This window comes from Medicago truncatula, chromosome 7 (genome assembly GCF_003473485.1).
Source record: "Medicago truncatula cultivar Jemalong A17 chromosome 7, MtrunA17r5.0-ANR, whole genome shotgun sequence".
NCBI lineage: Eukaryota > Viridiplantae > Streptophyta > Magnoliopsida > Fabales > Fabaceae > Medicago > Medicago truncatula.
Window position 1 is genome coordinate 43,246,373 of NC_053048.1, and position 15,464 is coordinate 43,261,836.

At 31.7% G+C, this 15,464-nt stretch overlaps 1 protein-coding gene across 1 annotated transcript; it reads right to left on the bottom strand.

Annotated features, from left to right (window-relative positions):
• Positions 1-927: 927 nt before the first annotated feature.
• Positions 928-4,865, bottom strand: LOC25499042 (calcium-dependent protein kinase 32). Its single transcript, XM_013594177.3, has 8 exons — positions 4,082-4,865; positions 3,134-3,257; positions 2,886-3,029; positions 2,518-2,670; positions 2,290-2,405; positions 2,035-2,202; positions 1,669-1,899; positions 928-1,412 (listed from the first exon to the last, which is right to left on the bottom strand). Exons 1-8 carry the CDS (start codon positions 4,592-4,594, stop codon positions 1,260-1,262), a joined length of 1,602 nt encoding a protein of 533 aa, XP_013449631.1. The 5' UTR covers positions 4,595-4,865; the 3' UTR covers positions 928-1,259.
• Positions 4,866-15,464: the final 10,599 nt, after the last annotated feature.

The following is a 15,464-nucleotide window of genomic DNA, read 5'->3' on the forward strand; positions in this document are numbered from 1 at the left end:
AAGACAATAGCAACAGGTGTGTGAGGGGTATGGCGTAACGAAATTTCATGAAGAAAATATGAAGTATCAACCAATGAAAAACTCAGATTTGTGTCATATTAATTTTTAAATTGTTTTTCGTTCTATCGTTTTTAATTTGCTATATAATTAAGAAAAACAAGAGGACATCTTGAATAGCATAAGATTATGAAGAAACAGGAAGGAAAAAAAAAACGAGTTGCTAATCTTAGATCCTTATGAAAAACGAATAGAAAGGTTGGCAATGACATTTATTTTTATTTTTTTGAAGAAGGTTGGCAATGCCATTGGCAGTAGAAGGGATAATAAGTAATTTTGTTTGAGAAATGTTTGCTGCACATTCGAAACAAAATCATTTAATGAAATTGAAGTCACTAGTAATTAGAGAGAGAAATCGGTAGAACAAAAATTAGGAAATGAAAATCACAATAGGATATAGTATATGATAGTCTTAAGTGAATAAATATTAATCTTTGGATCAAATAAAATCAACGGATAAAATTTGGTGTCAACGGATCTTGACTCATATATCAATTATTCTATTTATACTTATCAACATATAATGATTATATCCTTCAATTTTTATTTTTATTTTTTGGATCAAAAATGATTATATCCTTCCAAAAAATAAAAACATATCATGATTATATTTACGCCTCGTTTTAAACAAAATTGAAGAACCGCATAAGTGGTTTATGAGCTATAGATAATGATTTTCAAAGCCCCATTCCACCTGAAAATCGTATCCTTTTAAGAAGTTTAACCAATGAACACGGTTTATGATAGTATTAGTATACTATCAACATTTGATCTAGCAAACCAAACTTCTACTTAATCAATTACCTAATCAAAATAGTCATTGATTGTTTCATGATAGTTGGCAAATAATGCAATAAAATTAGAGTGCGGTTTGCCTAATTATGCGACGTCAATATAAAGCGTGATAATTTAGAAATATTTACAACCAGAAATGAAGAGACTTGTCCAGTCTCTCTTTCACCCTCTCCTTGTCTCCCTATCACAACCTCAACAAACCCAGAAAAAATTACAAAACACATACAATACAAACAACATAGTAACACTGCTGGGGCCAACATCCTTTTTTTTCTTCACCCATAAATGGGGTGGTGTTGGATAAAGAATTACAATGAAGAGAAGGTTAAAAATAAAAAATAATAGACTTCTTTATCATGTTTTCTTTTTTCCAAAGGTAAATTTTGGCATTTTTCTAAAGAAAGTCATCATCTATCATTGTTTAATTGCAATGATCCGTCCTTCATCAATTTCAAGCTCAGACTGTTAAACCTCTCTCGCGAATACTGCCTTGATGCCTTTCTCCAATCTGTGCCGGCCTTCATCATATTCGCGAATTCCTCATAACTTATCTTTCCATCCTGCAATTTCAAGGGGACAGACATATGATCAAAAACTGGTTACAGAAAATCACTAGAGTAGTAAAAGACTTTTCTTCAAGGTATCTTCCAAAGCACAAAAGACAAAACAGGAAACCACCGAAACTTAAAAATGCAGCAAAGTTGACTATATATCTGCTTGTTGAATAAAACAAGAAGACAGATATATTTTCTAAGCATAACCACAGAAAAGTATAAGAGGGAAAATGATTTCTAAAGTGAAAATAGACTCACTAACCTTATCTGTGTCCACATCATGCATAATTGCACTAATGACTTCTTCACTATTTGTTTCGATTTCATCGGATAAGGCATTGCGCAACTCCTCAATCTCAATATACCCAGTTTGGTTTTGATCAAAAAAATCAAAGGCTTTGTGAAGGTGCTCATCATTTCCCATCTTTCTCAGATGAACAGAAATGGCTACATACTCCCCATAATCTAGGTATCCATCCCTGTCTATATCACCCTGTAAAAGCATTAGCTCTCAAACATTAGAAGATGAAGAGACAACCAAAGATTCGTGTATAACAATAATTTAACAGAAAACATATATGCAAATGTGGAGAATGGAATCCAGACAAAGGGTGAAAGTAAAACTCACAGCTTCCATAAGAATTTGGAGATCAGAATCGGGAACTTGATGGCCTAGTTTATGCAACCCTGTTCGTAGTTCATCAATGTTGATCTTGCCTCTGTTGGTTGTATCCATAAGATTGAATCCTTCTTTTAGTCCGGCAGCTTCTTCTACTGACAAATGCTCTGCAATAACCTGTATGCAAAAGAGATATTAGTTGTAGAAAGAACATGTGTGACTCATTTAAATGGCCATACATATTAACAATGTTAAGAAAATTACCCTCAAAGCTCTTTTCTTAAGCTTGTTCATTACGGAAAACTGCTTTAGCCTTGCTCTAACTGTTTCTCCTAACGAAACATTGGGAGCTTTCTTTGCATTTATTAACCATGGATGATCTGCATTTAGTGAACAAAGTAATGTTACAATCCTACCATTTCCGTGGAGAAAAATTTTAAGAGAAAAATAGTGTCAATTTTCTGTGTAGAATATGAATTGCATGATACCTACCTAACACTTCTTGTGCAGTAAGTCGCCGCTTTGGGTCAGGATTTAGCATCTTCTTTACAAGGTCTTTTGCATTATCGGAAACTTTTGGCCACGGATCCCTTTTGAAATCAACAACAGATCGTATGATTGCTTGTGCAACTCCTTGCTCAGTTTCTTCATTTTACAAAGGAGGGAAAGAGACAAGATTTAGAAAATCAGGCAGAAAAACAATTCGTGACATGCATTGATTTTTATGTCAACAATTAACTTAAGCATAATATAATACATTAGTTGCATGAGCTTCACAGTGACTTAAAATTGGACTGCTGAACATTTCGTTCTGTAAGAAGTCGACAAACATCATTACAGAATCACAAGACAAAACTAACCTGCCCAAAATGGAGGAACACCGCAAAGTAAGATGTATAGAATAACTCCAGCACTCCAGATGTCAACTTCTGGGCCATAATTTCTCTTCAAGACCTCAGGAGCCATGTAATATGGACTTCCAACTATCTCATTAAATCTCTCCCCTGTATAAAATAACAACCTTTCAGCAAATTGGAAACCAATGAAACCAGCAATACGATGAAAACCAAGCAACAATGCAGACATAATCGCCATCCAAAATCCTTACCTGGTTTAAAGAACACCGACAATCCAAAATCTATAGCTTTCAATGCCGCTGTTTCCTTCTTATTTGCAAACAAAAAGTTCTCAGGCTTGAGATCCCTATGCATCACACCATGTTTGTGGCACATCTGAAACAATCAACAATCATGATTCACGACCACATTCCCATTTTACCACAGCATAAAAAAATTGGAACAAGTCCAAACACATCAATGCAAATGAAAAACAAAGAATCCACACAGCATACAAACACATACACAACCATCCCTAAAGTCTAGCTCAACTGGCAAATGCCTATATTGCTAGACTGAACACCTTCACTCGGATTCAACTCAGGACCACGTCGTTGTGCGTCCATGAGTTTCAAATGGTGTATGTCACTTCCGTTTACAGACCCCAAAAATAATAATTCATACACAGCCAAATTCCCAATTGAACCAACCAATAAGATGCATTTACTCTCACATAATATTATTTCAACTACAAAATAACATTAACAAATTCCCAAAAACAGCTCTTTAGCACAAATTTCCTAAAAACAGCTCTCTAGCACAAAATAACAAAGTAGACTCCATTAATTAAATTACCTTATAGGAAAGGAAAAAACACCTAACTAGCATAAAAGTTGATTCAACTTCACTTTAAAGATCACAAATTCAAAATTAGTAAACCATATTCATTAAAAAAAAATATTAAAAAAAAAAAACTCAAACTCCAGCTGATAAATTATTTAAAAAAAAAAAACATAAATTAAACATTTTAAAAAAAATAATTAATTAATACTAAGTATATAAAGTTTAAATTAACTTATCCCTAAAGTTCTAATCAAATAAAAATCTTGATATATAAACCAAAAACAATAACAATAATTCAAATCAATCATGCAATCAATCAAATAAAATAAAAAATCATCAGATCCAAACAAAAATTCAAAAATAGAAAGAAAAAAGACCTGAACAACTTCGACAATAGTTTTGGTAACAGCAGCAGCAGCACGTTCAGTATAATGTCCTCTAGCAACAATCCGATCAAAAAGCTCACCACCTTCACAAAGCTCCATAACAAGATGAACAGCATTATCATCTTCATAAGTATCTTTCAACGTAACAATATTATTATGCTTTGGCATGTGTCTCATTATTTCAACTTCTCTTCTAACATCTTCAATATCAATCGCTGTTCTAAGCTTCTTCTTCGATATCGACTTACACGCAAGTTCTTCTCTTGTTTCTTTGTCTGTGCAAAGATACGTTACACCGAATTCACCTCTACCGAGTTCACGACCGAGTTCGTAACGAGTTTCGATTTCGTTACCTGTTGGATCTTTTAAAACGGTTAGTTTTGATGTGGTGTTGTTGTTGTATGCATAATCGGTTGCGAATGGATTTTCCTTTTTACCCTTCTTGTTCTTTTTGTTCGTTATTTCTTCGCCTGCTACAGCAGGGGTAGCGCAGCAATTTCCCATGGTTTAGAAGAGATCTGGGTTTGGAATTTGGATCTGAGAATTTTCCAAGGGTAAAATGGGTATAAATAAATTCTTGTATTTGTATTTGATTTGAGAGAAAAGAGGGTTTTGGAGAAGAATGAAGAAACGGAAATGAATTTAAGGGCGTGTTTGGGTTTGAAATTTGAATGATGATTATAAGCTGAGAAGGTCAAAACTTAAGTTGTTGTTGTTTCGCAGAGACTTCGTCCCTCGTCGTTTATCTCTCTCTTTTGTTTTTCTCTCTCTCTTCTTATTCTTTATGACTTTTATCATTTTTGTTTTTCTTCTAATTTTCTTTCTGTAACAAAAACCCAACTCAATAATGCTGTTTCTTTATCCATCATTGCTGTTTTAGCTTCTGTTTTTTTTTTTATTAAAATCAAATATCATTTCTCTTAAACCAATTTATGATGTGTAAAAAATAAATTGCTAATTTTTAAGTCATTTCTCTTCAAAAAAAAAAAGTCATTAGCTGAGAATAGTTAAGTTTTTTTAATCAAGCTGTATGCGCAATCATTTTTCAAGAAATATATAATTTATTTATTTCAATTTATATTATTAATTAATTATTCACATGAGTTCTTTTTCTTTGGACTTAATCCTCCCACTTGGGTAATTTGGGTATTGCAGATTATGGGAATGTAGGTCAACAATGTAGTTTAGCAGCCAATGGCCATTATTATCACTTACCTAAAAGTTGAATTTTATTTAGCTTTTGTTATTAAAGTATAAAATATAAATGGATTATATATTATTTAGAGTCAAGTGGTTTGGTGGGGGGTTTAGATCATTTTCATATGTAAGGTGTAATAGAGAAAAATATAAATTATTTTAAATATAATCTTTTTGTTTTTTAAGGTATGTAATATTGGGTGTGCTCAGAATATTGGTTAAGATTGTTTTTGGTAAACATTTGTTAAGATATTAAAACTAAAAGTTGCTTATTTCTAAAATAAAATAATTTTATTAATTAATACATTACATTTCATGGTATCTTTAAAAAATATTTTAAGTAAACAAAATTACAAGGTATCCTATGAGCTTAGCTAGGGATAATGCATAATCATAATAATATATGCAAGGTCATGAGTTCGAATCTCAGACAAAAAAAAAGAGTATTGAAGAAAGTGGTGAAAAATGAGAAAGAAAAAAAAATAATGGTAAAAGATTTAGGAACCCCCACCAAAAATATTCGTGTGCATCTAAAAATATTTAGTTTTTGTAGTTTTTATTTTTTTTATCGGTATGTGGTTTTATTTTAGATCGGTTTAAATTTGAACACATCTATCCTAAAAGATTTTACACCTTAAAAAGATAGTGATAAAAGAAAGTAATGTGATAGATATGATATGTTGATGAATGTTCACTTAGATGTCCAAATATTATTGTTGAAAGATTAACGGATTCTTTTTTTGTCTCGAGAAGGTGGTGAAGAAAGTTGTGGTCTTGTATTCATCATTTGTGATAGTTTAATTGTGGTACATGTGATGGTGGATGACATTGATAAGAGGGTGATTAAAGAATTATTTTATGACAATTTATGAGACAACTCTCTCAATCGTACTTTCAAATAACATACCTTATTTAATTGCAAATTCTCTCAATCGTACTTTCAAATAGCATACCTCATTTAATTGTATATATCTAGTTGTCCAAAAAATAGTTGTTAAATTCTCTTCCTACATGGAGAAAAGCTCAAGTATGTTAGTACATTATGTCTCACTTATATAAGTGGAGAGATGTCATATTAGGGTTGAGAAGAGAGTGTTTTTGTGCGAAGAGTAACCACCAAAAAGAGAGAAAAGAAGAGCAGGTTCACAACATTGGTGTCTACCTTTTCACTGTTTGGATCTTCGAAACAAGGTCTGAGTTAAGAGAAATTCGTCTCGCACTGAAGTTGTATTTTTAAGGTATTTTTTATCTTTCTTATTCTCATTTGTAAGCTTTGTTGCTTTCTTGTTTTTTTCTAGATTAAGGGGGTAATACGAGACACCATTGCTATGGTTTTGTGACCAAAACTAATGGGTTTAAAGCAATACTTTTAGGGTTCAAAATCTCTCATATCTTTTGTGAGACTAACCACGTGGTTGATTCTTTCAAAATTTAGACTTCAAATGGTTCAACAGTTCGTCTCTTTAATATTGTTCCACATTTTGCTTATTTTGCTTTATTTGCTGATATTAGTGGTATAACCTTTCAAAGTTACCTTTTTTTTTTCCCTGTTTCTGTTGTGGGGTATCCCCGTTTTATCCACACAAAAATCAGAAAAAGGATTAATTTACTTTTAGTTTTATAAAGTACGTTACTTCATAAATATCTATAAGAAATTTCGCATATTTCATGCATATTTTCCGACCAACAATTCCTTCCAAACATTAAATGTCTCTTTTAATTGATGATGTGGATATAACCTGGCTGAAAATTTGGCGTCACATGGATGTAATTTGTGTTATCTATGTCAGTTGAAATGTGCTTTCTATCTAAAAATTCATTCATAAAATTATTTTGTTCCACAATTTTTTTATCCCTGTAAGAAGTTCCACCAAATTTGTATCTATTGTTTGTTTTATTCATGCATTTGTTTTTAAGTCTCTAGCCTCCAATTTAATTTCTCTCATCACTCTCTAAGTACGACTATGCATGTCATCTAAAAAAAAATGCATTTCATTACTCATTAATGGTTTGATGTCTTTCGTAAATACATACAGCATATATGAATGATCGTGGAAATCTTCATGAAATAAATTGAATAAATACGAGATAAATATGACACAAAGATAACTTAAGACGAATCAATAGACGTAAATCATAATAGTTCTTCATATCCAAGTCAATAATCACGCATATGATTGATGTTGTGGGAAGCTAATAGATGTAATAACTCAGCACCAAACAAATTTCAACTTTGAAATAATTTCAAAGTAAAAAAATAGTGTTAACTTATTTTATTGATTTTAAAATAGTTATCAAGAAAAGAAATTATATCTCAAACAATTCTCAAAAAGTGTTTTTTTTTTGTTTAGGTGCCGCCCTTCCAAAATGCAAATCCAATTTATTTGGCGACGTTACTCGTCAAACACTGACGACTTTGACACCCAAAAGAATATGAACTCCAACTCTCTCCAAGACAAGTACCTACAAAATGCAATTTCTTTTTGGCGTAGTATTGGTCAAACTCGACGATTTTGACCCCCAACAGAGTATGTTATTATAAAAAAATTGAAAGGTGGCACTTTGGGTTTGGTCAAACAATGTTTTTTATAGATAAAATGTTTGGTTCTTTGCAACAATTTATTTATAGAATATCAATCAATCCTGAAAAAAAGGAATATTATTTAATTCTTCTTTATTAACTCCATTTTAAATTGAGTGGGGAAGAGAGATTACGGAAATGAGAAGAAGAAAAATAGAAACATATATATATATTATGCTAAAAAAGGATACATAGAGGTTGGCAGGTTGCATGCTGTTGTATTCTTAACAAATATTTTATTAGAATAAAGAAAAAAGTATAAAAAGGGTGGTAGGCTAAACCGAAATCCTCAATAAAATCCTCAATCTACTGTTTTAGGTTTTGGCAGGTTGTTGTTTGTGGATCGGGTGTTTTCTTTGTTGCACCGCCGTGAAACTTCTGGGCGCCGCCATGAAGCTCTTGTAGTGGGTTCCTTCAGGTTGTTGTCTCCTTTCCTTCCGACGTAATTAATCCTCCTTTGGCGAGCTTTTGTTGGGTCGCGGCAAGGCTCACGGTGGGAGGGAGTGGGCTTCGTGCAGTGGTTGTGGAATGACCAAAAAAAATCATTTTTGTTTTTTTAATATAAGTCTTATAAAAAAAATAAATATAGGGTCCCCATGAGCTTAGATTTTAAGGTGAATTTCTCTAACCACTAGGCTATTTGACAAAAAAATAATATAGGAGATTTTATAATTTTAATTGGATTCTATATTTTATTTTGAAAAATTACTCGAATATGAACAAAATCTAGATTTTATTTTGAATATATATATCTTGAAATAATATATATATCATTTCGTCGGATAATTTGTCGGTGAAAAATATATATTTCGTCGGATAATAATAATAATAATAATAATATATATATATAATTTATCGATGAAAAAAAAATTATTTCGTCGGATAATTTTTCACCGATAAATTATATATATATTCGTCGGAGATCCTAAATTATCCAATAAAAAAAACAAAAATGAAAAACTGGATGGTTCATGCCTCATGGTGTGTGAAACTGGTTTTAAAAAGGGTATATATATTATTAGATGCAAAAATTAACATTAAATGTACATTGACTTAGTGGTAACACAGAATGGCAATGACCCATATGTGCCTGGTTCGATTCCCCCTGGGTGCAAAATTGAAATTTTTTCTCAAATAAATTAAAAAAAGCAAAAAACGAAGAAAAAAAAAATCGGTCAAATGGCGGGAATGACAAAAAAAAATTTAAAAAAAAAAACTGCCCTGTCACGATGTGACACGTGTCAGACCTGGCCGCCATTTCAAACGGCGGGAACGCACAAAAGGACAAAAAAAAAATCAAAAGTGGGTCATTTTGGGAATTTTTTTTCAAAGGGGGTCAGATCTGAAATTTTTTTGGCCAAAAGGGTCAGAAAAAAAAAAAATTCGAAGAATGGTGGGTAATTTACCCACCAACCAATGAAAATGAGCAATTTGTTGGTGGGGTCAAGATAGTTCATAGATACCACTTAAAAATGTGCTTATGTGGCTAATGTGTATTGGTTGGGGTAAATTACCCACCATTCTTCCATGGGTACCCTAGTTGTCACCTTGGTTGTTTGTTTCTCACGGCGATTTTTTTTTTTTTTTTTTTTGTCAAATAGCCTGGTGGTTAGAGAAGTGGAGAAGTGGGTGACCTCCTTTGATGATTTTTTGTTAAATTGTGGAGAAGTGGGTGTCCGGAGTTCGAACTCCGGCCCCTGCATATAAAATACAATATCCCTACCAACTGAGCTAAGCTCACGGGGATATTTGTTTTTTTACTTGTCGGTTGTGTTTCGTTTTCATCGGTTGCCGTTTGTTTGCCGTCGGGGGGCTTTTGTTGTTGTGGTTCTCCGACAGGTTGTTTTTTGTTGTTTGTTCATACATGGATTGGCAGGCTTTAGATTGAGAATCTTTTTGCAGTGGTTGTGTTTCAAAAACCTCAAAGGGTCTGGTTGATGACGTACTTGACTCATCCTTCGATCCGGGTTCTTACACGTTGTTTGCTCAAAGGAGCAATTTATGCTCGTTGTTGTTCAGGGAGCTTGGCACTTGGTTTGGTTACCATGTTGACGTCAATCCATTTACTTCTTTTAAACTTTAATTGTTCTCTACGGATGTCCATTTTTCACTATTTTTTTGTAAGCTGATTTCGCGCTCGTACGCGGGTTCGCTGGGTTACGCATGTGATTAATGGATTTTTTTTAGGATAAATTAGAGTTGTTCCACTTGGACTGTTTTTTTCACGATGTATTTTCCATTTGAGTTATTCCTCAGTCAAATCTAATGTCCCGGGTCTTTGTATTTGTTTCTTTTCATTTGTTATATTTTCTATTTTGCCTATAAAAAATAAAAGCAAGACGAAGATGAACAAAGATAGAATGTCTTAAAGTATGAAGGATAACTTCTAAGTTCTCACCAAACAACTAGGCAGGCAAACAATGAAAAACACCATACCTAAAACTCTTTTCTCGTCTCACTCTGCTTCTTTAACTTCTTCTTCTTTTTCTTATTTCCAGCCAAAAATGATCTCTTCTTTCAAGGAAATATGATAGAAAAAATAAATTAAATTGTTTATTTATATTTTAAAACCACAAATAAATAAGACAATTTTTACCAAAATGACTTTTATTATAAAATAATAAAGTAAAAAATATGAATCCAACAAGTGGTTCCATGTATATGGGCCTGGATTCCATACTGTAAGCTTTTGGGCCTTTATTTGCTAATCAAATGAGGCTTGCTTTTTTGACATTTAGTGTTTTCTAGAAACACATGAAAATGATAAAAAAAATTCAACGGTAGTTAGTTACCGTTGGGGTTTTAGTTATAAGCTAACGGTGGTGTTTTTAATCATTTTCATATGTTTCTTAGAAACAATGAATGTCGAAAAAAAAAAAAACAATTCTCTATAGTCTTTCACATTAATAAACGGTCTTTTAAATGAATTTTTAAGATAAGACGACAAATTTAATCTCTTATTTTTTTTGGGTGTTTTTAAAAAGGTCACACACTTTATTAATAATTTAATAAGATCCCCAAATTGTTAAATTTTATTCATACTAGTCTCAAAGAATATGTTTAGGACAAAATTGATAGTGATTTGATAAATATAATGATTAAATTGATGGTAACTTGTTAAAATGTATGGGACGTATTTAATGTAAATGATTAAATATAGCGACTAACTTGTTTTTTAAAATAGTCGGAAATATTTTTGACATATTTATAATTTTAAGGATCTATTTGTAATGTCTTACAAAGTTAGAGACTAAGTGGTTAGCTTACTAGAATTTCATGTTATTAGGTAAATTTGTATACTTGGGTGAAAATAATCATTGTTTTTATGAATGGTTAGGTAAATTTTTAAAACCGTAAAGTGTTAGATAAAATAATTCTTCAATTATTTTTTGGGTTAAATATATTTTTAGTCTCTATAAATATATCAACTTTTTATTTTAATCCCTCTAAATTTTTCCTTCAACTTTTAGTCCCTTAAAATTTTTTCATCTTCACTTTTGGTCTCTCTTTTAAACTAAACTCATATATAAAATTAATGTTTTTTAATGAAATTTTCCAGAACAATTCATAATATTATAAGAATCTCTCCCAAAAAAATTTAGAATTTTTTAACAAAACATGAATTTAATATAAATTTTTATATTTTTGAAGGTTAAAAATTCATATTTAATTTGTGTTTTGCTAAAAAAATTCTAGTGTTTTTTGGGAATTTTTTTTTTTTACAATATTCTTAATATTTCTGCACAATTTCATTTAAAAATAGGGACCAAAGGTAGTGATTGAAAATTTTATAAGGACTAAAAGTTGAAGGAAAATTTTAGAGGGACTAAAACGAAAAGTTGATAAAAAAAAATTTTGGTCAAGTAGCCCAGTGGCTAGAGCTCACACAATTTAATTGTGGAGAAGTGGAGTGTCCGGGGTTCGAACCCCGACTCCTGCATATAATATGCAATATCCCTACCAACTGAGCTAAGCTCACGGGTTTAAAAGTTGATATATTTATAGGGACTAAAATCATATTTAATCCTTATTTTTTACTGTTAGAAACTATGACATAATACTATTTGAGAATTGTTGTTGACACATTACATAAGGCTTAGGCACACAAGTAAAATACGTTTTTGCCCCCTCGACAGTTAACTGTTGAGGAATTCAAAAATCGGTTGCGGTTAACTGCCGAGGAAAACCTCAAAAGTTAACTGCAGAAAATTTGTTATAAGTACATAACAGACATAGGAGTTTCCAAAACTCCATTGTTACGATTTTTTGATCTCCTAGGTGCGATTTTGAGCAATTTCAAGTCATTCCAAGCCAATTTCAATCACAAAAACAAGTAAGTTTTTAGAATCCTATTGCATTGTTGTTTTGTGGTCGAATTGTTTGTTTTTTTTGTTAAATTTTGATTATATAGGTTTTATTGATTTTATGATTTTATGATATGTTAGGATAGTTTAGGTTAGAATGGTTAGAATTGTTAGAGAACTTTTATTGAATTGTTAGGTTTATGTTTTGATGAATCGTTGTAGAATTGTTCAGGTTTAGGTGTAGGTTTTGATGATAGTTTAGGTTTAGGTGTAGGTTTTGATTTTACGGTTTTATGACATTGTTGTTTAGTTAGGTTTTGATAGCCATGTTGTTTAGTTAGGTTTTGATAGCCATTTTTTTAATGTAGATATGTCTCAGAATCAGGGTAACGTTCAGGGTGATGAGAAGAACAAAGAAAAATCGCCTATGACATGACACATAATTGTTTGTGATGGTTCCGAAAAAAGAAAAAAAAAACGGGTTCGAAGGTGCCATTGTACAATCAGTCCAGGTTGAGGAGGAGCGGGAGGACATGTTATTTTGGTCCTCAACCAAAACAAGGTGCCTCAGGGACTGTAGCGGGCAACCCGATTGACTTGTGTGACGAGGAAGAATTAATGTAATTTCTTTTAATGCCTAATTGTTTTGGATTTCTTATGTTTTATTTTTGTGTCGCGCACATTTTGTTTGACATTATGGTACTTAGAATAAAATCGCATTTGTAATAATTTCGATTAAAGTCACGTTTTGAATAATTGCGTATTCGAATAAAAACTAATTAAATCTAACGTGAATTCAACTAATTAAAATTGTGTAATGAATAAATAAATTCGAAAAGTGAATAAATAAGATAATTATTGTTCCATTCAAAACAAAATGTATTATACATATTCAACTATATATGTTATCGCATTACATTGTATTACATTACATTCCAGAATGTACCTTCCAACTGCAACAATTATCTTACCCTTAAATGGGACAAATTCAAACTTGCTAAACAGCAGGACTCCACCATCCGATCAACATCTTGCATGATGGTATTCAAGTGTCAAAAGAATAAGGTGCATTCCTGGACACTTCAATGCCAGTATTCAAGATGCTTATCGAATGTTGGATTTCTGCCGTTTAACAAGTTTGAATTACCCCATTCAAAGGAAGACAATTGTTGCAGTTGGACGTTTGTAACTCCCAACTCCAACAATTGTGTTACCTTTGAATGGGGTAAATTCAAACTTGCCAAGATGTAGGACTCCAATATTCGACCGACATTCCCAGTGTTCCATTCAAAAGATTAAATTCTTGTTAGGCTGGGATTAAATGATGGTATTCAAATGTCAAAAGAATGAGGTCCATTCCTTGACACTTCAATACCTTCATTTAAACCAGCCTAACAAGAATTTAATCTTTGACAGAAACAACGGGAATGCCGGTCAAATATTGGAAACCTGTCGTTTGGCAAGTTTGAATTACCCCATTCAAAGGAAGACAATTGTCGTAGCTGGAAGGTGCATTCATTCAGTACCTAATGAAGATCTTATGGCGGAATCAAACTTTTGATGATATCTTCAGTTGATCTCAGCAACGTCACCCGCATATCGATCCACTGGAACATATTGTGCTCCCAAAACATGCTCGTCACGTTTTCGTCGTTCGTTAATTCCACACAAGTGAATGATATTCTCCCCTCGTCGAGTGTTGGACGTTTATACCGAACGTGTTCCACCCTCCTTGTGTCTTTGGGGTTGACTCCTTGGTTGAATTCAGTCAGTTCATCCTTGAGACCTCTTAACATTACACCAAGACACCGAACCTTCAACCTCTGAGGTTCCCCGCCGTTGAATTGTGCATGAATGTCGATCCACCCGACCATTGTTTCAAATCTACACAATAAGAAATTAAAAACAATCAATGAAAAACTCATTCAAACATTTCATCAAACACTTGATGTGCAAATTATACATAGACTCTAAAAATCATAAAAATAACCACAAAATTATAAATCATATACTATAACATAAATCATTCAACTTATGTTTAACATAATTTTTTTTGTTAAAACGTAAAATATAACAAAATAATTCAACTTATATTTACTCTTAAAATAAATCATATACTCTTACTAAAATAAAATAAAAAATATAAAACACCAAATTAAAATATAACTCTAAAATTTTAAACTATAACATAATCATCATGCAAACATTTTAACTAAATTAATCTACTTAACATCTAATCTAAAAATGATTTATAACATGTAAATCTAATTAAAAACTAAAATAAAAAAATAAATATAAAACACCAAATTAAAATATAACCCTAAAATTTTAAACTATAACATAAACATCATACAAACATTTTCACTAAATTAAGCAACTAACATTTACTCTAAAAAAGAATTATACTATGTAAATCTACTCAAAAACAAAAATAAAATAAATCTACTCAAAAAATAAAAAATAAAAATATTTATAACAACTAAAATGTAAGTTAATATTATAATTACTTACTTGTGATTTTGTTGAATAAATTTGGTTGGATTTTTTAGAGAGATTTATGACAGAGATTTGGGAATTTTTTTTGAAAGATGAGATTAATAACGGATGAGAGAGCTTCTGCCAGATTTGTAGCAGAAGATCCTCGGTAGTTAACTACCGAGGTTTTCCTCGGCACTTAATTGCAGTCGGTTTGTGAATTCTTCGGCAATTAACTGCTAACTTCCGAGAGGGCAGAATCGTGTTTTACTTATGTGCCTCAACCTTATGCAATTTCTCAACAACAATTCTTATACTATTTTTCCTGAATGATTAGGTCATTATTTTTTACTGTTGGAAACTGATAAAGTATGATTAATTTATCTTATTTTTACTCACACGAATCTTAAGATATATATTTTTAGAAGGTCACATATCAATCTCTACAACAACAACCAAGTTTTATCTCTTTAAATGAGGTTTTACTCAAAAAAGAAAAAAAATCTTTTTAAATGAGGTCGGGTGCATGTATCAAATTATGTCATAATGTTATATTATAAACAATATTTTGATCCAACCCATTAATTTTTAGATCTTTTTTACTGGTTTCTCTTATAACCCATTTGGGGTTGACTTGTGGTTGGCTTGAGATCTTATAATGTGCTCCTTTCAAGGTCTCAAGTTCGATTTCCTCCGACTTTAAATGGATCCCCACAAATGAATAGTGGAATTGGTCCTCTCGGATTAGTCGATTCTTGGATTGGATACCGAATTTTTTTATAAATAAAATTAGTTTCTCTTATTGTTTCTTTAGATC

What these genes read in the sequence shown, in the direction of transcription:
- LOC25499042 (XM_013594177.3), bottom strand. Translation starts at nt 4,594, where the DNA reads ATGGGAAATTGCTGCGCTACCCCTGCTGTAGCAGGCGAAGAAATAACG. An exon ending in TACTGCACAAGAAGTGTTAG is followed by an intron (nt 2,406 to 2,517) that starts GTAGGTATCATG and finishes CACTAAATGCAG; the next exon opens with ATCATCCATGGTTAATAAAT. An exon ending in ATGATGTGGACACAGATAAG is followed by an intron (nt 1,413 to 1,668) that starts GTTAGTGAGTCT and finishes TTGAAATTGCAG; the next exon opens with GATGGAAAGATAAGTTATGA.